The 23,005-nt window shown below is 40.0% G+C and overlaps 1 protein-coding gene across 5 annotated transcripts in view; it reads left to right on the top strand.

Annotated features, from left to right (window-relative positions):
* The window catches only part of GRK3 (G protein-coupled receptor kinase 3), a 126,707-nt gene that overhangs the window by 5,635 nt on the left and 98,067 nt on the right, over positions 1-23,005 (top strand). For 2 of the 5 annotated variants that reach the window (XM_059039507.2, XM_067014295.1), the window contains one exon: positions 17,998-18,074. The exons of 1 other annotated variant lie outside the window; for it this stretch is intronic. In XM_059039507.2, the coding sequence (XP_058895490.1) occupies positions 17,998-18,074 (77 nt within the window). Of the gene's footprint in view, positions 1-541; positions 743-17,997; positions 18,075-23,005 lie in introns of those variants that run through there. 2 more of the 5 variants (XM_067014294.1, XM_067014298.1) reach the window with 2 other exon arrangements.

The following is a 23,005-nucleotide window of genomic DNA, read 5'->3' as shown; positions in this document are numbered from 1 at the left end:
AAACTGTGTATTTGAAGATGGCTGTAGGTGAAAATGCATTCTTTGTGCCTGATGGTCTGTTCTTATTCTCTGGACTTGAGCGGTGGGGAAATGGAAATGATGTACTTGGCAACTTTTGCTTTCTGATTGTTGAATCATTTGTCAGCTAAGTCATTTGCATGCTAATGAGGTTGTTCTGGACCGCCTCTGCTTCTCCTCTTTTTCACTTCTTTATCCTTCTCTGTTTTTATCACTGATTAGAAGTTAGAACCCCTGGGCCTTTTTGGATTGCTGTATGGGTCTGAAATGCAGCAGGCTCCCCATATCCTGTAAATATTTCTCCTAATTTTGGAAGTCTTCTTTTGGGTCACCTGTGCTTTGGCTTCAGTGTGAAGCCAAAGCACATTGTAATACTTTATAGGACCATAAAGAAAAAGCCCTTTAGACAATACAGTGAAAATATTTTTGCAGCTCATATGTTTTGTGACAGATTGTTTTTAAGAGTCAGCTTTGACCCAGCCTTGGACTTGTACTCTTGTTTGCTCTCATTTCCTTCTTCCAGGGTTTCAGGAGCAGGAAAAAGTGATTATATGAAAGTAGCCCGGCCAGACCTTTATCCTTCGTGAACTTGAAGGCCAGTTGTCATCACTGGCCCCGCATTTTCCTGTGCCCTCCCTCCTACCTGCCATACTGTACTAAAAGAGAAAGTTCTAGACTAGGAAGTATGACCCTGATTCCACTGGCAATTTGCCGTGGGCCGTTGGTAAGTCACTTAAATTCAGTTCCCTATTAAATTCAGTATATTCAGTTTCCCCATCTGTACAATATGATATCTATTCCTTTTTGCTCACAGAACGTCCAAATAAAAATCTGTCTCTTGAGAGCATTTTCTATCCATACAATACATTTGTGAGCAGGAGAGAACATTCATTTCAAACACAGAAAACTCAAGAGAAAAAAGATTGGAAGCAGTGTGAAAAGATAATTTTACTTTCATTTACACCATAGGTGGTGGTGGTTGTGATTTATATGCAGTATGAGACATAACACCTTAAAAAAAGTACAAAACAGTAGGAGATAAAAGCAGTATTGCACGGAGACCCTTGTGCCACGTGCTCAGAGGGGGCGGGCTCGGGAGGCAGGACTTCTGAAAAGTTAGAATGTTGACCCCTAGCCCCATTAAGTAGCTGAATTTCCCAGATTTCTCCTCAGTGTTCTTCCTCTAGCTGATGGTTGGAGTACTGTTTGTCTAGAACCTTCGTCATGTGGTGCTTTGTGTGGTTCTTTTCCTTTCTTTCCTCCTTCCTCCCTTTTCTCTTCCCTCCTTCTTTCCCTCCATTTTTCCCTCCCTTTACTTCCTTCCATCCATCCATCCATCATCCAGTAGGCTCTGGGCTATATTGGCTTCAGTACCTGAGAGTTCACAGGCGTGCCACTTTTAAATATAGATAACTAAGCAATTAAGAGAGTTGACATCCTCGAAAGGTCTTTGCTTCAGTAAAATGCACCCAAAATCATAATCTAAAAGCAGCTGGCTTCAGCGTATTAGGCATAAGGTGATGCACTCTAGTCTTCCTCAGACATTGAAAGATCGCATCTTAATAACATAGCATTGTCATGTCTCATGTTTGAAAAGATCTTGGAGGGCATCCAGTCTAGTCCTGCATTGGGTGGGCGACCTCCCTCTCTAGCATCCAGCCAGGGTCATCTTTGGGAAGCATCTCTGGAAGCTCCGTGGTGTTGGAAAGCTCTCTTGTAATTCATTCTGCTTCCCACGGGTCTCCTGCTCTCCTTTTGTGGTCTTGCAAAACAAGTTTAATCCCGCCCCAAAGTAATGGATCTTCAGACATTTGAAGGCAGCTACCCCAGCCCAGAGTGGCTGCTATGGGAAGCTGTCCCCCGGCCCTTTAGTTGTTCCTCATATCATGCCAAAGTCTGCACACTGCTCTGTGATCCACGCTCATTGGTCTGAACATTACCGAGCTGAGTGAGAATGTTACAATTTATGAAGACTAAAAAGGTATCTGCAGAGTTACTGTAATGAATTTAGTGATGGCAAAACTGTTAAATCCAAAATCAAGTGTATGGTCAAGTCCCTCTAAAAGTTCCATTATAGGGAGAACCTTTTTGGTTCCTTGAATGATTTTAAAATTCGTTATGCCGGTTTGATTAGGGGATTGTTTCCACTAGTCAAAGTTTGGAAGTCAGGCATGGGTTACATGTGTTTTGTGACAGTGACTGCCTTTTGCCAAGTGCTAAGTGAGTGCTAGGCACTGTGTATTTCTTAGATAATCATGGGCTAAACTATTTCAGGAGGAAAGCGAGCTTCAGTGAAGTTGAAAAGATCATCTTCTGAGGGTTAGAGAGCGTATGTTTCATATATTCCAAAACTTACAACTCTGGTAGCTGTGGAGAGCAGCAGGTTTCTTCATTTTCAGCAAGAAAACTTTCTTGAGTAACACCTCCTTGGTATTTGTATTTTGTGTCATTAAGTCAGTCCGTTGCTCTTTATTATCTAGAAAGGTAACTGGTTATATTTTCAGGTCATTTCTTCTAAATTTTCTATATCTGTATTGCTTTCAGTAAGGATTTAAGTTAAAAATGAACTGAGATGGGAAGGCATTTACACAGCTGTTAAATACTGCAGGCTTTCATTTTGCATTATGAAAATGTCTAAGGCTTTGATGAGATTTTTGATGTATCCTCTTTGAAAAGTACAAGGCTTTTGCTGTTGGGTGTAAGGGTGGGGGACATCTATACCCCATGTAGAAATGGAACTAACCCTAATAGAAAAGGTCAAGGGACTTTCATATTCGTCTTTTTTTTAAACATCTTTATTAGAGTGTAATTGCTTTACAGTGGTGTGTTAGTTTCTGCTGTGTAACAAAGTAAATCAGCTATATGTATACATACATCCCCATATGTCCTCCCTCTTGCATCTGCCTTCCACCCTCCCCATCCCACCCCTCTAGGTGGTCACAAAGCACAGAGCTGATCTCCCTGTGCTATGCGGCTGCTTCCCGCTAGCTAGCTATTTTACATTTGGCAGTATATCATATTAATCTTTAAAAGGCCCTGCTTTTTTCACCTACATGTACTGTTTCTTTTCTCATAATGACACCCTAACTGAGAAAGGGATTATGCAATGAATCTAATCATCACAACATTAAGCGTAGAGTAGAGTGTAAAGTTTTCCTGCTCTCTTTTTGTGTTCCATTTTGGAACCGCTCCTTCTGTTTTGCTTCCAGTGGCTGTGGAGGAAAATTTATTATTTTATGCAAAACGTCCCAAGTAGAACTGGGCTAGGAGGGGAGGTGTTCTCTGCACAATAGTAGTTTCTAAGCAAGGGATGAGAGGATGCTTATGTTAATAACTACCCCCCCCCAAAAAAAAACTGTAAGAGTTTTGTGTTCAGGGATTTCTTAGGGTTTAATCATTTGGTTTTTTTCTTTTTTTAATTCCACGTGGAAAATCAGCCAGCATCTTTATGTTTGTGTCCTCTAAATATAGTGCCCTGCTTGAGAGGGGATTGGTATTTCAAATTATTATTTTTTAAAAATTCAGGTTACTCTGTAAGAGAAGCTTATTTTCTCTGGCCATGTCGTGCTGGAACAGTTTGATGAACTAGAGGCTGGACGCTCCTCCCTGTAAGATCAGAATTTGAAGTTAAACATTATGGCCTATGGGTGTCTCACAAGTCTCTGGTATAGCATAGATGGTGGCAGAACAGTAGAAAAAGCCAGACTCCAGTTTTGAAGGGCCTCCGTGGTTCTAACCTGATAAAATTCTTTCCCTGCTCTTAAGAAACACTCTCCAGACCTGGGGTGTGAATTGGATCAGTATTAAAATGATCATGATGGGAGATCTACTCGCTGGGCTTAACAGTTAGGTCTGACTGTGTTAACTTATTAAACGCAATGACATCTGGTGGTCACCTGTTTCACATTTATGGAAGAGATTTGAATTCAGAGTTCCAAAAACCCCACTAATACTTGTATATAGTGCCTTGTAGTTTTACACGTATTGACTCTTTCTTGTTAGTTTTTAAAGTTATTCTCTGTAGTTGGTAGACATTTGAAAGAGAAAAAAGAAAATTACTCCAGACATGTCCACGTGGAGACATTGAGAGGGGTATTTTGTCTGTTTGGGGGAAAGCTGGAACTCTCCTCAGACGCCAGTGTCTTTCCGGTGGTCCTGGGGGCTTCCACCTGCCCTTCAGACTCAGAAACTGGATTCTGTCATGGCACTGAGTCTCTCTGCCTCTTACTGTGAAGTTCACATCAATCAGCTGAGTCGGCCCGACTAACGCCTTCTCTTCTCCTCTTCTCTGAGCCCGGTGGTTCTTATTTAAAGACCCCTTTGAGAATCCGATGAGGTAGAGGCTCCCACCCCTCAAAGGGCACTAACTCACATGGTCGATTTACCTGAAAAGCCAGACTGGAGGTGGAGTGTCAGATTTGCTGCTTTACACTCAGCACTCATTCTCAGGAGCCTTGATGCCTGCAGTCCACATGACCTGAGAGTTCTCCCCTGCAGGCGGCCCTCGTGGAAGTGATGCTGTCCTCAGAAGGTGACACAGGTGGCACAGGCCTGTGGCTGGAGGGGTCAGAAGGCCTAGCCCCCTGGCTCGGCAGCTGCAGTAGCTGGGACCAGGTCATTTCTCCACGGGGTGGCTTTACCCTGGGTGTGGAATCCTGGAATTCCCTGACAGTGAGAGGCCCCTGTCCACACACTCATGTTTCCTGCTCTAACTGGTGCCAGGCCCCCACTGGATGCGATAACACAGTCACTGAAGCCACAGCCTGTTAGCCGAGGAGCCTTTGGCATTTCTCTGCCCTTTGTGTTATATGTTGATTTAAAATTTGCATTCTCGGAGGGCAAGCTTTTTTCCCTTATTTTCAGATTCTTGGAAACGGCTCCACGATACTCATCATCCCCGTTTTAGGAGGAAGTTCAGGTTCAGAGAGAAGCTAATTGCTCAAGATCACCTTGATAGCAAACGGGACAGCTGAGCCTCAGTTCAAATTCTGTACATTTTAATAGACAACCTCAGACTACCTTCTGCCGCATGGATCTTCTAAACAAAGAAGTTTCTTGGATTTGGGTAGAGGAACATTGTCTAATTTCAGATGTTAGTAACACAGTTTGAAAATGCATTGTCTTCATTCAGTTGGGTGATCTACTACAGGGATCTGATGAGGTGATCCAGTAGCTTACATATATTGATACTTTCATTATTTTCCTACCTCAGGCACACTTTTGTAATTTCAGATGCACCCTTATTTCAAAAGCAAAATTAAAATTCACGTCTCTCCCTGTCCGTAGGTAAATGGGGATCTTTGGCTTGAACATACTTGTCCGTTACTCTAGATGCGTTAAGGAATTTTTAATGTTGCATTTATTAATCTTGTTAGTAGTACCTTCTAAATTGTGGTAGAAAATTAATGAAGCGGGTTGCCTGTTAAACCTTCATACAGAAAGGTCTTTGAGCTCATATTGGGATGGAGTTCTGTTTGTCAGAGACACTTTAGTGACTCTGTCCACAACTCAACTTCTTCACCTGCTATCCCCGAAAAAAAAGATTCCCCAAGTAAAATGCCTTATTGATCACTACTGGCAGTGAAAATGGAGCACGAACTCTGTGTCTGGAAAGCGGCAATGAAAAAGGTAAAGAATTAAGCATTCATCTTACCTTTCAGTACGAACTACATTTTAAGGTAACCAGAACTCCCTAGTTGGTCGTGGGAGATTCATCTTTACAGAAGAATAGCAGCAAATCAGGAGGAAATTGCAGCAAATCCGAAGGAATGATGGAATTAGAAAAAAAAATAATCATTTTGCAACTTTTACTGAAAGTATTGGTTTAGGCAAAGATCATCAGTGTATGAAACCACTAAATGAAAGGTAGTTGTGGGAATTTTAAATGGAGAGGTCAAACTTTTACCATCTGAATTTTCTCATCGCTCATGTTGGGGCTCAGGACAGGCCCGACCCTGAAATAGGCCAAAGTGGCGTACTGATTATTTTGAATTAAGGTTACTTAAGAAACAACCAATGGAAGAAGAACACTTTGACCCTCCTTTGTCTCCAGAAAGCAGGAAATAAATCTCCCATGTGAAAGGTACCCTCCCGGCACCAGGAGGTTAGGGAGACATCCTTATCACCAGAGATGGCGAATTCAGGGCCGAAAAGGCTGTGTAAACAAACCTTGTTATTACTTCTTCACTAATTTAAGACCCCAAGCCCAAATGTCTTTGTCTTGTCAGTTCTTGACAGATTTATTGTTTCTTTGTCTACGGAGTATAAAAGCCACCTGCTTTGGTCACTTCTTTAGGTCCTATTTCTGTGAGACTTCTGTATGTATGAATTAAATTTGTTCTTTTCTCCTGTTACTCTGTCTTATGTCCATTTAATTGTTAGAACAGCCAAAAGAACTCAAGAAGGGGAGGGGGGAACTTCCCCCTCCCCAACACTGAGGAGAAATAAATGCGTCTCCTTGTATGAGGCAATATGAAGACTATGTAGTGAGTATTCCTGCCCCCAAAGGTGGACTTGAACGTTCTCAAGTTCAGAGCTGACTTTCAGCTTACAGGACACACAGAGGTAGAAGAACAGATAGAGTGGCCTTATGAGGAAGCAAACAGGCAGATCCAGAATGGGGGCCATCCTCCAGGACTGCTGTCCTGGTTTCCGCAGTAAGTCACTGGCATGAAGATAAAAGAATGGGTGGTGGGGATAGAGGGGTGCTCGAGAGTAAAACAGATTTCACTAGAATGTGTGGATCTTGATTTGATCTTGATTCAAACCCAACCATATGAAAGACACCTCTGAGAGAATCCTGGAAATTTGATTTAGGAAATGGGTATTAGATCTTCAGGATTTATTGTTATTTCCAGGGTGGGATTGGGAAGTGATAACGGATCATGTTTATTGGAAGGAAAATGTCCATAGTTTTTAGAAATGCAGATAGAAGTAGTAAAGGTAAAACAATATGTAGTCTGAGATTTGCCTTAAAATGCTTTAAAAAAAAAAACGGAGGAAAAGTGAAGGGGAGGATGAAAGTAGCAGACTAAAATCTTCGTAACTGTTCCTGAGGTATTGATCGATGGGTTATGGGTGTTCACTCTACCATTCTCTACTTTTTGCATGTTTGGAAAATTCTACAAGAATTTTTAAAGCCAGTGGAGAAGATTGCTTTGTGTGAGGATCAAGGCTATCTTCGGGTAGGGCTGACGATGACCTCGTTGTTGTCCCAGTGTCACGTGTAACCAGCACTGGTGACTTAGGATATAAATTCCTGTGACACATCGTATGGAGGTACAGAACATCCAGCATCTCAAATAACTGAGACTGAAGGAAGGCTGATGTGCTTTTTGGAAACTGCATTAGCTGACTGAAAAAGAGCCTCCGTGACACTGATGGCAAAGATGTGGATAGAGTTGTAACAAGTGCATTTGCAACCAGAGTTGTGACTCATCCAAGTCGTGTGGACAGACCGACAACCTTTTGACCGGAAGACTTCTCATCGAAGGATGAGAACAAAGAAGATGGAAAAAGATTATCCAAGAGAGAAAGCATATTAAGCCGTGAAACTTTAAACAACTGTATCCGTTTACTCACCGAGTTTGGAAGACTTCACTGAACCTCATTCAGTCATGAATATCTATTAGATCGTAGCTCTGATGCTTACATTTAGCAGGAAAAAAAATAATAACCCATGCTATTTAAGATGATCTGTCCTGTAAGCATGCTTTCCATGCCTAACGAGACTCTGCAATGTAATTCTCTCTCACTGAGGTTACTTTAACAACTTTCTATTTTTAAATTATGTGCCTGTTAACTTGTCAAAACATTTCAAAATAATTTCTTTAAAAGAAGTGTTTTCTCATGTGTTGCTCTAAACCAGACCTCACCAACAAATTACCAGTAAGACTGGTATGAAGAAAAACAAAAGTTTAAGAGAAGTCAAAACAAATCTGGATAAATGGGAGAGTTCCAAGATATTTCTAGACAGGAAGACTCAGTACTGAAAAGATGTCAGTTCTCTTCAAATTAACCTATCCCAATCAGAATCCACGTGACAATTTTAAAGAATGTGATAAGCTGATCCTCATTCATCTAGAAGAGGAAAAATGGGCAAAAATAACCAATAAAATTTTGAAAAAGTTAAACAGCAGGGTTCTGCTCTACCAAATATAAAACATTGCTGTAGGAATTAGAACAGTGTGGTCTTGTTTCAGGCACAGACACATAAGTCTTGTTTCAGGCACATAAGGCACATAAGTGGCAGAGCATGCAAAATCTCCTGTATATGCATGTTTCTATTCATCTACATAGTAAAATTTGAATTTGGCTTATGAGCAAAGGTAGCATTTTGAGTCTGTTGGGGAAGGGATTGTGCATGATAGCTGGCCATCAGGTAAAGTCATAACCCCTCCACATTGTAAAAAAATAAATTCCCGAGTGTCTAATGAGATAATCATCAAAATATTAAAAATAGGAAAACATGAGAGAATATATTTTTATTACTCTGGGATATAAAGGGCTGTCCCAAGTGAACCCCAAACCTGGAAACCATAAAGGAGAAAAATGAATCAATATATGACACAGATGAAGAGTTCTCGTGTGATAAGTGGTATCATGTACCAAATTAAAAGGTGAGTAGTTGAAAAATTCCATTGGATGATCTTATACGGAACGTATTTTACTTTGTAAATCTGTTTGTCTAGAGGGTGCTTCTTCTCTGAGGTTCTGGCCTGGTTCACATTGTCTTAGGGAAGAACTGTGGGAGGGAGACAAGGAAGCTCAGCAATTGTATCCAACTCAGCATTTTTGCCAGTTGTAGAAACAAAATGTCATCTGTCAGTCCTTGGAAAGGAAGTGTTTGCTTTATATATTTATTTATTTTTTTGGCTGCGCTGCAAGGCACGCGGGATCTTAGTTTCCCGACCAGGGATCGAACCCGAGCCCCCTGCAGTAGAAGCGCAGAGTCTTTACCACTAGACCGCCAGGGAAGTCCTGAAGTGTTTGCTTAAAAAAAAAAAAAAAAAAAAAAGCCATGAAAAGCTGGACATTAATCTCAAGGGTGTTAATTTAGGTATTCTCGTGTAGTTAGAAAAATAAGTGAGTCCAAAAGTGGAGGCTGTATGCTGTCTGGCAGTTGTGTGTGTGTGTGTGTGTGTGTGTGTGTGTCTGTGTGTGTGTGTGTGTGTGTGTTTTAACCTGCTGCTGTCCTTTGTCCGTTTCCTTCAATTATTCGGTGCAGGCTGGCATGGCTTATCAGATGCTGCACGAGTGGTCCCGTTGCTTTCTCTGTCACCTCATCTTTGCCAGGGGCCCCTTGGGATCTGGAGTTCAGCTGTGTTGCACTAGACTCTGTAGGCCCCTGTGATTCCCCCTGTTGACACGTACCTGTGACACTGCATTGGGACTCCCTGCTTACTCCACTGTCACCCCTCTAGACATGGCCCCCTTCAGGGCAGAGACTGGGTGGACCCACTGTGTATTCTGAGTGTCATGTACAGAAGAGACACTTCCCATCTTTTCCGGATGCGCAGGCTCAGCGGCCATGGCTCACGGGCCCAGCCGCTCCGCGGCATGTGGGATCTTCCCGGACCGGGGCACGAACCCGTGTCCCCTGCATCGGCAGGCGGACTCTCAACCACTGCGCCACCAGGGAAGCCCGACACTACCTGTCTTGAATGAATGAGTGATTAAGTCAACGGGGGATGGATACGGGGGTGTGTATGTTTACAATACATTGTGGGAAATGATACAGTGGTGCCATCTGACATGCAGTGGAAACCGAAGTAAGAGGGCTTGCCTCTGCAGGGGTTGGCGAAGGCCAGTGACCCTGACCTGGATCCTGGAGGCTGAGCAGGTTTTCACATGAGGAGAGGGGCATTAGTGGGAATGGCATTTACAGAATTACAGAGCAGTGAAGAAATCCTGCGTGGCTACCGTTTGAGGACAGAGGGAAGATATGGTTGATCAGGTAGCCTGGGGCCTCTTTGGAAATGCTCCCCATAACGTGCCAGGGAGTTTGGGCATTGGGCAAAATGTGAGGCCCTTGGGATCATTTTTTAAAAATTTATTTTATTGAAGTGTTGTGTTAATTTCTGCTGTACAGAAAAGTGATTCAGTTATATATATATATGCATTCTTTTTCATATTCTTTTCTTTTACTGGTTTATCGCAGTACATTGAGTCTAGTTCCCTGTGCTATACAGTAGGACCTTGTTGTTTATCCATTCTCTATATAATAGCTTGCATCTGCTAATCCCAAACTCCCAATCCATCCCTCCCCCTCTCGCCTTCCCCCTTGGCAACCACAGTCTGTTCTCTATGTCTGTGAGTCTGTTTCTGTTTTGTAGGTAAGTTCATGTGTGTCATATTTTAGATTCCATATATAAGTGATATCATATGGTATTTGCCTTTCTCTGTCTGACTTCTCTTAGTATGATAATCTCTAGGTCCATCCATGTTTCTGCAAATGGCATTATTTCATTCTTTATGGTGAGTGATATTCCATTGTGTATATAGATATATATACCACATCTTCTTTACCCATTCATCTTTTGATGGAAATTTAGGTTTTTTCCATGTCTTGGCTATTGTAAATAGTGCTGCTATGCCTTGGGATCTTTTAAATGAGATAATTCCATGAAAAATGGCTCTTAGGAACAAGGAGGATGCTCCTGGCCCTTCTATGGATTCTCCTTGGCTCCAGTTTTCCCATCTTCTGATACTTATTCCACACAGACAGCAAGGTAGCCATCAAATGAAGCTGCTTCTGTATTGTTGCTGATGCAAACGTATTTTGAGAGAAAGATAAATGGATTCAAAAATGATTATTGTAACCAATTTGAAGGGATGGTTTAGATCACAAAGTTTTAGTAACTCTGATTAGGTAAACTTGATGAACCCAAAACTTCGTTCATCCTTCATATTGTATCTCTTCAGGGGTAATTTTTGTATTGATGGTGTGGTTTTTTGTTTGTTTGTTTTTGACAGTGAAATTCAATTATGTTTAGTGTCACTTTAATATCAGGTAATATATTGCAAAAGAAAAGGCATTAAAAACAAGATGTGGATTGTCAAAATATTGGAGGAAAAAACACAAAGGAATTTACATTTAGCTTAATTGGGTTGTGGTCTCCTGAATATAGATCATCTCATGCGCTGTTGTTTAATGCTATGCAAATTACATACAAGACTTTTCTGCCAAAGATCTGGTGAACCGAGGAACCTTGGGAAGAGCTGACAGTATGAAAGAAAGCAGTTTCCTTTTGGGGGAGTTGAATCTTGGTATGATTGCTTAGTTATCCTATCTTAAAAAAAGCCTGCCTTTTGGGTTTCTTGACAGTCGTAATGATAACAGCTCTTATTTGGGCAGTGCTTCTAACAAAGCCATCTTGCGTGATCTTCACAACTACCTTATGCGTGACTAGTTTTTTTAGGTGATGTGTCACATATTATTTGAAATATTTGTTTAGACACATTTTACTTTGGACATCAGAAGAGAACAGCATTAAACTTCACATAGAATGTAGAGACTTAATAATGGGAGGTATCAATAGTCATCCTTTGGCCAGTAGAGAGCAGATAATCTGCTCTTTAAACTACTTTAGTAGTAGAAAAATTTTTTAAACTATGATACAATATTTATTATACTTACCTTGCATTTATGTAGCAGAACCCCAGTAGGTCATGACAGGTAGGGTTGGTATATCACCAACCAGCTGGTATTAAATTAAAAAAAAAATTATGCCTCCAATCGGTATAGTATTATACACAGTAAGTATATATGCTTATTTTGGTGAGGAGGTGTGTAAAGTAATGGTCCAGGAATTTGGAGGCCATATTTTGATTTTTTTAAACTTTCTGTAATGAAAATTTCAAACATGTACAGGAGAGAATCATACAATAAATTTGCCACCACCACTCAGCTTTATCAGTAATCAACACGTAACCAATCTTGTTTCATCCATACATTGTTTCCTTTAGGTTATTTTGAAGCATACCTAGACATGATTTATATCATTTCATCTGTAAATATTTCTGTATTTCTAAAAGATAAGAGCTCCTAAAATACCCAACATAAGCATAACACATTGCTACTGCTAAAAAAGTGATACTTGCTTAATATCATAAAATATTCAATCTGTATTCACATTTCTTCAGTTTTTTTACAAGAAGTTTTTTTTACTTGAGTTTTAAGTAAGGTTCATATGTTACACCTGATTGTTATTTCCTTTAAGTCTTTTTTCAACTATAGGTTCCCTATCATTTTCCCTCTTGAAATTTTTTGTTGAAGAAACTGGGTCATCTGTTGTGTAGAGTTTCCCACACCCAGGATTTTGCTGATTGCATCCTTGTGGTATGATGATGATAATAATAATAAAATCTCCAGCTTTATTGATGTAATTCATGTAAAATAAACTACACATATTTCAAGACTGCCCCCAGATGCCAGCTGCAATATGTGTCTAAGGTCTACCTGCATTTCTACCCAACTTACTACACATTTTGGGGTTCCCACAACCTTCTTAGGTTTGAGATTTCACTAGAACAACTCACAGAACTCAAGAAAGTCCTACGCCTATGATTAGTTTTACTGTAAAGGGTACAACTCAGGAACTGCAAAGTGGTTGTTACGTAGGGCAAGGTCTCATGGGAAGGAGTGGAGTACAGAGCTTCCACACCCTCTCCAGGAGTGCCACCCTCCCAGCACTTTGACGGGTTCATCAACTTGGAAGCTCTCCAGACTTCATCGTTCTAGAGTTCTTATTCAAGTTTCATTACACAGGCCCCATTGATTAAATCATTGGCTGTTAGTCATTGAACTGAGTCTCTAGCCTCCTGGAAATCAAGTGGTAAGGCTGAAAGTTCCAATTGTCTAATCACATGGTTGGTTCCTCTGGCAATCAGTCCTATCCTGAAGTTATCCAGGGGTTTTCCAAGTCACCTCACTAGCATAAACTCAGGTATGGGTGAAAAGGGCTCTTTATGAATAAGACTTTCCTGTCACTCAGGAAATTCCACTGGTTTTAGGAACTCTGTGCCAAGAAGCAGGACAGAGACCAAATATCAATACATATAGTTTTAATTTTACTGTATATACCATTTCCAAAAGTTTGCTCCTGCCTCTTTGTTATCAAACAATATGTACTCTTTTTTTTTTTAATCTGGCTCCTTTTACCCAGAATAATTTTTTTGAGATCCACCCATGTTATATCAATAGTTTATTCCTTTTCATTGTTGAATATTATTACATTATATGGATATCCACTCATATTTATCCATTTGTTCACCTATTGGGGGCACTTGGGTTGTTTCCAGTTTTTGATCATCACAAATAAAGCTGCTGAGAACATTCATGTATAAGTCTTTGTATGGGTGTATGCTTTCATCTCCCTGGGGTAAATACCTAGAAGTGGAATTGATGGGATTTTACAGTGGTTTGTGTTTAACTTATTACGAAACTGCCCAATTGTTTTCCAAAGTGTTTGTTTCGTTTTGCATTCCCACTTGCAGTGTATGAGAATTCTGGTTATTCCACGTCTTCGCCAATGTGTGATATGGTCAGTCTTTTCAAATTTTAGCTACTCTAATAGGTGTGTAGTAATACCTCATTGTGATTTTATTTTATTTTTTATTTTTATTTTTATTTTTTTTTTGCGGTACGCGGGCCTCTCACTGTTGTGGCCTCTCCCGTTGCGGAGCACACGCTCCGGACGCGCAGGCTCAGTGGCCATGGCTCACGGGCCCAGCCGCTCCGCGGCACGTGGGATCCTCCCGGACCGGGGCACGAACCCTCCGCGTCCCCTGCATCGGCAGGTGAACTCCCAACCACTGCGCCACCAGGGAAGCCCTCATTGTGATTTTAATTTGCCTTTTCCTAATGACTAATGTTGTTGAGAAGCTCTTCATATGCTTCTTTGCCATCCACATATCTTCTTTGGTGAAGTGTCTGTATGCATCATTTGCCCATTTTTTTAAGAGGGTTTTTTGTTTTGTTATTCTTGAGCTTTGAAAATCCTTTATATATGCTGGATACAGTTCCTCAATCAGATATATGATTTGCCAGCATTTCCTCTCAGTCTGTGGTTTGTCTTTTAATTCTCTCCAGTGTTTTTTGAAGATCAGAATTAAACCAAAATTCAATAACAGAAGTATATCTGGAAATGAATCAACTCAGTTATAAATAACTTACAGTTCAAGGAAAAAAAATATCAAGAGAAATTAGACAATAATTTGAATTGAATGAACATGAAAATAGACTACTAATATCTGTGAGGTACAGTTAAGTCAATGCCCAGAGGGAATTTTATAACTTTAAATGATTATATTAGAAATGCTTAAATTCAGTGATCTGACTTTTTAAGAAATTAGAAAAGTAGCAAATTAATCCCACAGTAAGTTATAAGCATTTAAATAAAGAGTGGAAATCAATGAAATATAAAAAATATAAATAATGGAAGAAAATGAATGAAACAAAAACTAAAGATCAGTACAGTTGATAAACGTCTGCCTAGATTGATCAAGGGAAAACACAGTTTAACAGTATAAAGAATGAATGAAGAACTGTCACTAAATCTTATGGACATTAAAAGGGCAATAAAGAAATATCAAATTTCAGTAATTTGACAGATTGGATGAATTTGACTAATTCCTTAAAAGATACAAGTTACCAGTATAAGAAGGAATAGAAATATGAATAGCCCTATGTCTATGAAAGAAATGGAATTTGTAATTTAAAACCTTCCCACAAAGAAAATTCCAGGCTCAGATGGCTTCACTGATGAGTTCTATCAAACATTTGAAAAATTAATACTGTCTTACACCAACTCTTTCAGAAAAAATTAAAGGAATAATTCTCCTCTCATTTTATGAATCATATTATCTTGATACCAAAACCAGAGAAAGCTATTATAAGAAAAGAACAAGACTTCTACACTGAAAGCTATGAAATAGTAATAAGAGAAATTATAGAAGCTTAGATAAATGGAGAAATATGTCATATTTATACATAGTACACTTAGTATTATTGAGGTTAATTTCCCCCAAATTGATCTGTAGATTCAACAAAATCCCCATCAAAGCCTCAGCAGGCTTTTTCTGGGAAGAAATTTCCATGTTGAGTTAAAAAACATATACAGTGAACCTCGGATAGCCAAAAAACAAACAAAAAACAAAACCAAAAGCAATAAAACAAAGTTGGAATGCTTAGGTTACTAAACCTCCTGATTTCAAGACTTACTAAGCCTAAAACAATCAAGATAATACAGTATTTTTGTAAGGGTAGACATATAGATCAATGCAACAGGATAGTCCAAAGATAGACCTACACATATTTAGTGTTGAATCAACAAAGATGCCAAGAAAATTCAATGGAGAAGGGATAGTTTTTTCAACAAATGATACTGGAACGATTAGATATTATAAGGAAAAAAAAGAACCTTGGTTCTTACCTTGCATCATACACAAAAATAACAAATGGATCTTAGACCTAAACATAAAATCTAAACTTTAAAATTTCTAAGGGAAAATATAGGTTAAAATCTTCATGACCTTGGGAATGTGAGAGATTTCTTAGCACAGACCGTCTACCAAAGAAATAATCAGCACATTGGAACTCATTAACTAAACACTTGTTCTTTTAGAAGGACTTCATGAAGGAAATGAAGAGGCAAGGTGCAGAGTGGGAGAAAATATTATTCATTAGGGAAATGCAAATTAAAGTACAAATCAAAATGAAATACTACTACACACCCAGCAGAGTGGGTAGAAGTAAAAATATTGACAACCGAAGTATTGGCAACTGGAACTATCATATATTGTTGGTGGGAATGCAAAATCCTACACCCAGTTTGGAATATGGTTCAGCAGTTTCTCATAATGTTCAGTATAACTCACTATATGACCAACAGTTTCACTTCTAGATATTTACCCATGAAAAATGAAAACACATGCCCATAAAAAGACGTATACACAGATGTTTAAAGCAGCTTTATTTGTAATAGCCCCAAACTGGAAACAACCCAAATGTCTATCAACAGATGAACAGATAAACAAATGGTAGAATAGTCATACAATGACATACTACTTGGCAATAAGAAGGAACTGAATACTTATGCACACAACAATATGGATGAAGCTTGTTTATGCCGAGGGAAAGAAGCCAGACACAAAAGACAACATATTGTATTATTTATATAAAATTCTAGAACTACAGCAAGTCATCTTTATTAACAGAAAGGACTAGTTGCTCAGATACTAGAATTTGGGGAGATTGATTGAAAAGGAGCATCTTTTGGGGTGATAGAAATATTTGATATCTTTTTTTTTTAAAGGTTTTTTAATTTTAATTTTTATTTATGGCTGTGTTGGGTCTCCGTTTCTGTGCGAGGGCTTTCTCTCGTTGTGGCAAGCGGGGGCCACTCTTCATCGTGGTGCGCGGGCCTCTCACTGTCGCGGCCTCTCTTATTGTGGAGCACAGGCTCCAGATGCGCAGGCTCAGTAATCGTGGCTCACGGGCCCAGTTGCTCCGCGGCACGTGGGATCTTCCCAGACCAGGGCTCGAACCCGTGTCCCCTGCATTAGCAGGGAGATTCTCAACCACTGCGCCACCAGGGAAGCCCCTGATATCTTGATTAGAAGAGTATTACATGTGAAAAACTCATTTAACAGTACCCTTAAATGTGCATTTAATTACATATAAATTATACCTCAATTAGTTTCAAAAAGTAGAAAAAAAAGGAAGGGATAATGCCAAATTGTTGCCTATCAGTGGATGATAGAGATTTAATTTCTACTTTTTCCATTTGGATAATCGCTTTGGGGGTTCACTTATTGAATAATCCCTCCTTTCCCCGTTTTTCTGCTTTGCCACTTCTATTATGTATCAAGGTTCCATGTATGTGTGGGTCAGGTTATATGCTTTCTGTTCCATTTCTTTGGTCAATTTGTTTATCCTGTCTTAATTATTTTAGCTTCATAATAAGCCCTTTTATCATCATTCTTTTTCTTCAGAAATGTCTTGGCTATTCTTGAGCCTGTGTTGTTTTGCATACACTTTATAACGAGCTTATCTGTTTCCATGTTCTATGAAAAATCCTATTGGAATATTGATGGGAATTGTATTGAGTTTATAGATGAATCTGGGTAGACTTTGAGTTTCTGCAGTATTAAATCTTTCCATTCCTAACTGTGGTCTATCTTTCCATGTATTAAGATTTTCTTTACTGTCTCTCGGTGCAGTTTGTAATTTTTCCCTGTAAAATTCCTGCACATATTTTGAAAGATTTATTTCAAGGCATTTGATGTTTCTTATTCTGACGTAAGTGAAATCTTCCTTCTAATTATGTTTTTTTTTTTTTTTTTGCGGTACGCGGGCCTCTCACCGCTGTGGCCTCTCCCGTTGCAGAGCACAGGCTCTGGACGCGCAGGCTCAGCGGCCATGGCTCACGGGCCCAGCCGCTCCGCGGCATGTGGGACCTTCCCGGACCGGGGCATGAACCCGCGTCCCCTGCATCGGCAGGCAGACCCTCAACCACTGCGCCACCAGGGAAGCCCCTGTGTGTACTCTTTTAATATTTTTGTAAAGTGGTGGTGTTGAGGGAAGGCTTCCCCAGAGTCCTTAAGTTATTTTTCATAGTCAAGTCTCTACAAGTAAGGTTGGCCCTGAGTCATGGGAAGAGGGTACTAGCTTGAGCTGTGTTGTTTCCAGCTTTAAATTTAGTCAGCTGTTTATGCAATCATGGGTGTCAGTAAGAGGCATCTCTCGTCAAGCCAGTATCCTTTTTTGGGGCATATTTTTTATTGAGGTATAACTGACAAATGAAATTATTTATATTTAAAGTATACAATGTGATGATGTGATATACACATACATTGTGAACTGAATACCAGAATCAAGTTCATCAAGCCAGTATCCTTGAATGAAGGCATCCATGTATCTTCCATTCTAGGGATGGAGGCTGTCATTGTTAAAAACATGTCACTCTTCTCTTTTAGTATCCGGAGCGTGATGCAGAAGTATCTCGAGGAGAGACATGAAATCACTTTCGACAAGATTTTTAATCAGAAAATTGGTAAGCCTGCTTGTTTGTTTGGCAAACTGTAATTCCAGTCGTGGTATTGGGTGGTGCCACAATAATGTATAAATGCAGCCCCTAATGCTGTTACATGCTTTATAGCTCAAGCTGGGGATGAAGGAAATTGCATGTAATTAATAAGATACTAAATGATTACTTATGTCCCTCGTAATATCTCTTGTAAGTAAGCTATTGGAAAACAGACTAGTTTGGCTGTAAGTTTTAAGACAGTTTGGGAGGTTCCCTAAATCAAGGGATTGGGTACTTGGAAACCAGAAAGCAGCTCTCTTTGGATCCGCGTCTGAGGTCCTCAGCTTTTCTCACTGATCTTGTACGTTCCGTGATCACAGGGGTTTGGCATGTGTCTTCATGAACCTCACCCCGCTCTTGTGTCTGCTTCCAAAGTGTGGGGCTGGCTTACGTGATCAGTTCTCATGGGTTTATGGGTTTTGTTTGCTGTTCACTGTTGTCAGTTCCACATCAGTTTCCCTTATTCCTGTTGCTTCATTTGGAATCTCTACTTAGCCGGTCACCAGGACTCCCCCTGTTGTGTACACAGAGCTCATGGACCCATGTCCACCTCTGGCCAGTGCTGGTCTCAGCCTGTGCAGATGTGTGGTTGTATAGGAGTGCTCTGTGGTGACCGCAGTCATTGCCCTAGAGAAATTAGGACTGGACAGGAATTGCTTTAGTGGGAATTTCAAGACCCACAAAGAAATGAGACACTGTATTCTCACCTGCCTTCTGAAAGACTGGCAGTTTGTTTAAAGGTGACTGTCGGCCGGGTTAGATGAGAGCTGTTGTCCACCTGTTTTTTTCCCCATTCCCTCAAATCAGTTCCCACTGTCCAGAAATTTCCTAAACAATCTTTTGTTCTTGAGGCTAGGATTTATCATTTGGTCTGTCATCTGGCTCTATTGTTAACTTGCGCACAGTGATGTAATAAGCAGATCATGCTAGAGTTTTCCCATGAAATCAGCATAGCTGAATACAAGAGACCAGGAAGCTCTTTTCATCTCTTTGCATCTTGTTTCCTCCCACAAGTGCTCAGAGAAGGTTTGCGGAGGAACTGTGTCTGAGTTTTTAAATTAACTTAATACTAGAGGATTACTCTGTTAAAATTTCAAGAAATTAAAGTCTTCCTAAAGTTTCCTGGAACTCTGCTTCTGCATGTAGTTCTGTTTCCATGATTCGTAGACATAGGGTGGGACTTTCCTGGCGGTCCAGTTGTTAAGACTCTGTGCTTCCACTGCAGGGGGCGTGGGTTCGCTCCCTGGTCGGGGAACTAAGATTCCCGCATGCTACACAGCACAGCAAAAAAGAAAAAAAAATGTTTCCATAGACACAGACTGACTGATCCCTTTGAGACTGAATATTCTTAGAGATAATTCTGGGTCGCCCTTCCGTGTACAGGTAAGGAGGTGTAGACCCAGGTTGATGAAGTGACTTCTTCTGATCTGACGTTCTCCTTCTGTGATAATTCTTTAAAGGCTCTTGGAAAGGAAACCATGACTGTAAAATACTGTAGAAAGTCACCCAGTAAAAACTGGAGAGATTTTTTGTTTTTTTTAGAAAGAGTTACAGTGATCTCCTTTGTTCAAGGAAAGCAGAAACCGGTGTGGAAAGTCTTTGGAAGTTTGTGAACTACTTTTTGTCACAAAGTAGCCGTCTGTGAAGGCAGTCTTCTGTAGATGTGGCTTCTATGATAACCCACAAAATGCAGTGGTCAAAGGGCGGCTGGCGAGCTCTGGAGAAGCAGATGACTTGTAGCCCGTCCGTTCCGAGGACGACGTGGGGAGAGCCCTTAGCCACATGGAAACATTTCATCCTGAGCATCAGGATTTGGTGGGGGAACAGATTTGGCTTTCATCTCATCCTTTATTGCTGCTTCTCGTTGCTTTCATGGTGTTTGGTTACCTGCCATCTATATAAATGCTCTCCTTTGCTTCTGATTTTGTACTGAAAAGCAGAAAATAAAACTAGCCTGATAACAAGATTGAGAAACTCCGTATCTTTGGGAGGGAAGGCAAAAAAGGAATTCTTTATTGGTTACTTAAATTTTTAAAAATGTTTTACAGCTTTGTTGAGATATATTTGAGATCGCATAAAATTCACCCATTTCGAGTATACAGTTCAGTGGGTTCTCGTGCATTCAGAGTTGCATGACTGTCAACAAGTCTCATCACAGAACATTTTCAACACCCCAGAAAGAAACTCCACACCCACCAGCAATCCTTCTCCATTCTCCCCCTCCCCCCAACCCCTAAGTACCACTAATCTAATTTCTGCCTCTGTGGATTTACCCATGTTGGACACGCCACATAAACAGCATCGTAAGAAGAGCTAACACCTATCCTTCTCAAACTCTTCCAAAATATAGCACAGGGAGGAACACTCCCAAACTCATTCTATGAGACTACCATCACCCTGATACCAAAACCAGACAAAGATGTCACAAAGAAAGAAAACTACAAGCCAATATCACTGATGAACATAGATATAAAAATCCTCAACAAAATACTAGCAAACAGAATCCAGCAGCACATTAAAAGGATCATACACCATGATCAAGTGGGGTTTATCCCAGTAATGCAAGGATTCTTCAGTATACGCAAATCAATCAATGTGATACACCATATTAACAAATTGAAGGAGAAAAATCATATCATCTCAATAGATGCAGAGAAAGCTTTTGACAAAATTCAACACCCATTTATGATAAAAACCCTGCAGAAAGTAGGCACAGAGGGAACTTTCCTCAACATAATAAAGGCCATGTATGACAACCCCACAGCCAACATCATCCTCAATGGTGAAAAACTGAAACCATTTCCACTAAGATCAGGAGCAAGACAAGGTTGCCCACTCTCACCACTATTATTCAATGTACTTTTGGAAGTTTTAGCCACAGCAATCAGAGAAGAAAAAGAAATAAAAGGAATCCAAATCAGAAAAGAAGAAGTCAAGCTGTCACTGTTTGCAGATGACATGATACTATACATAAAGAATCCTAAAGATGCTACCAGAAAACTACTAGAGCTAAACAGTGAATTTGGTAAAGTAGCAGCATACAAAATTAATGCACAGAAATCTCTTGCATTCCTATACACTAATGATGAAAAATCTGAAAGTGAAATCAAGAGAACACTCCCATTTACCATTGCAACAAAAAGAATAAATTATCCAGGAATAAACCTACCTAAGGAGACAGAAGACCTGTAGGCAGAAAATTATAAGACACTGATGAAAGAAATCAAAGATGATACAAATAGATGGAGAGATATACCATGTTCTTGGGATTGGAAGAATCAACATTGTGAAAATGACTCTACTACCCAAAGCAATCTACAGATTCAATGCAATCCCTTTCAAACTACCACTGGCATTTTTCACAGAACTAGAACAAAAAATTTCACAATTTTTATGGAAACACAAAAGACCCCGAATAGCCAAAGCAATCTTGAGAACGATAAATGGAGCTGGAGGAATCAGGCTCCCTTACTTCAGTCTATACTACAAAGCTACAGTAATCAAGACAGTATGGTACGGGCACAAAAACAGAAATGTAGATGAATGGAACAGGATAGAAAGCCCAGAGGTAAAGCCATGCACACACGGTCACCTTATCTTTGATAAAGGAGGCAAGAATATACAGTGGAGAAAAGACAGCCTCTTCAATAAGTGGTGCTGGGAAAACTGGACAGCTACATGTAAAAGAATGAAATTAGAACACTCCGTAACACCATACACAAAAATAAACTGCAAATGGATTAAAGACCTACATGTAAGGCCAGACACTATCAAACTCTTAGAGGAAAACATAGGCAGAACACTCTATGACATAAATCACAGCAAGATCCTTTTTGACCCACTTCCTAGAGAAATGGAAATAAAAACAAAAATAAACAAATGGGACCAAATGAAACTTAAAAGCTTTTGCACAGCAAAGGAAACCATAAACAAGACGAAAAGGCAACCCTCAGAGTGGGAGAAAATATTTGCAAATGAAGCAGCTGACAAAAGATTAATCTCCAAAATTTACAAGCAACTCATGCAGCTTAATATCAGAAAAACAAACAACTCAATCCAAAAATGGGCAGAAGAGCTAAATAGACATTTCTCCAAAGAAGATATACTGATTACCAACAAACACATGAAAGAATGCTCAACATAATTAATCATTAGAGAAATGCAAATCAAAACTACAGTGAGATATCATCTGATGCTGGTCAGAATGGCCATCATCCAAAAATCTACAAACAATAAATGCTGGAGAGGGTGTGGAGAAAAGGGAACCCTCTTGCACTGCTGGTGGGAATGTAAATTGATACAGCCACTATGGAGAACATTATGGAGGTTCCTTAAAAAACTAAAAATAGAACTACCATACAACCCAGCAATCCCATTACTGGGCATATACCCTGAGAAAACCATAATTCAAAAAGAGTCATGTACCAAAATGTTCATTGCAGCTCTATTTACAATAGCCAGGACATGGAAGCAACCTAAGTGTCCATCAACAGATGAATGGATAAAGAAAATATGGCACATATATACAGTGGACTATTACTCAGCCATAAAAAGGAACAAAATTGAGTTATTTGTAGTGAGGTGGATGGACCTAGAGACTGTCATACAGAGTGAAGTAAGTCAGAAAGAGAAAAACAAATACCGTATGCTAACACATATATGTGGAATCTAAAAAAAAAGGTCATGAAGAACCTAGGGGCAAGATGGGAATAAAGATGCAGACCTACTAGAGAATAGACTTGAGGAAACTGGGAGGGGGAAGGGTAAGCTGGGAAAAAGTGAGAGAGTGGCATGGATGTATATTCACTACCAAACGTAAAATAGATAGCTAGTGGGAAGCAGCCGCATGGCACAGGGAGATCAGCTCTGTGCTTTGTGACCACCTAGAGGGGTGGGAT

The sequence above is a fragment of the Kogia breviceps genome, chromosome 15 (genome assembly GCF_026419965.1).
Source record: "Kogia breviceps isolate mKogBre1 chromosome 15, mKogBre1 haplotype 1, whole genome shotgun sequence".
Lineage (NCBI taxonomy): Eukaryota > Metazoa > Chordata > Mammalia > Artiodactyla > Physeteridae > Kogia > Kogia breviceps.
Note: the sequence above shows the minus strand (reverse complement) of the source record. Positions and strands in the feature narration are given on the sequence as shown.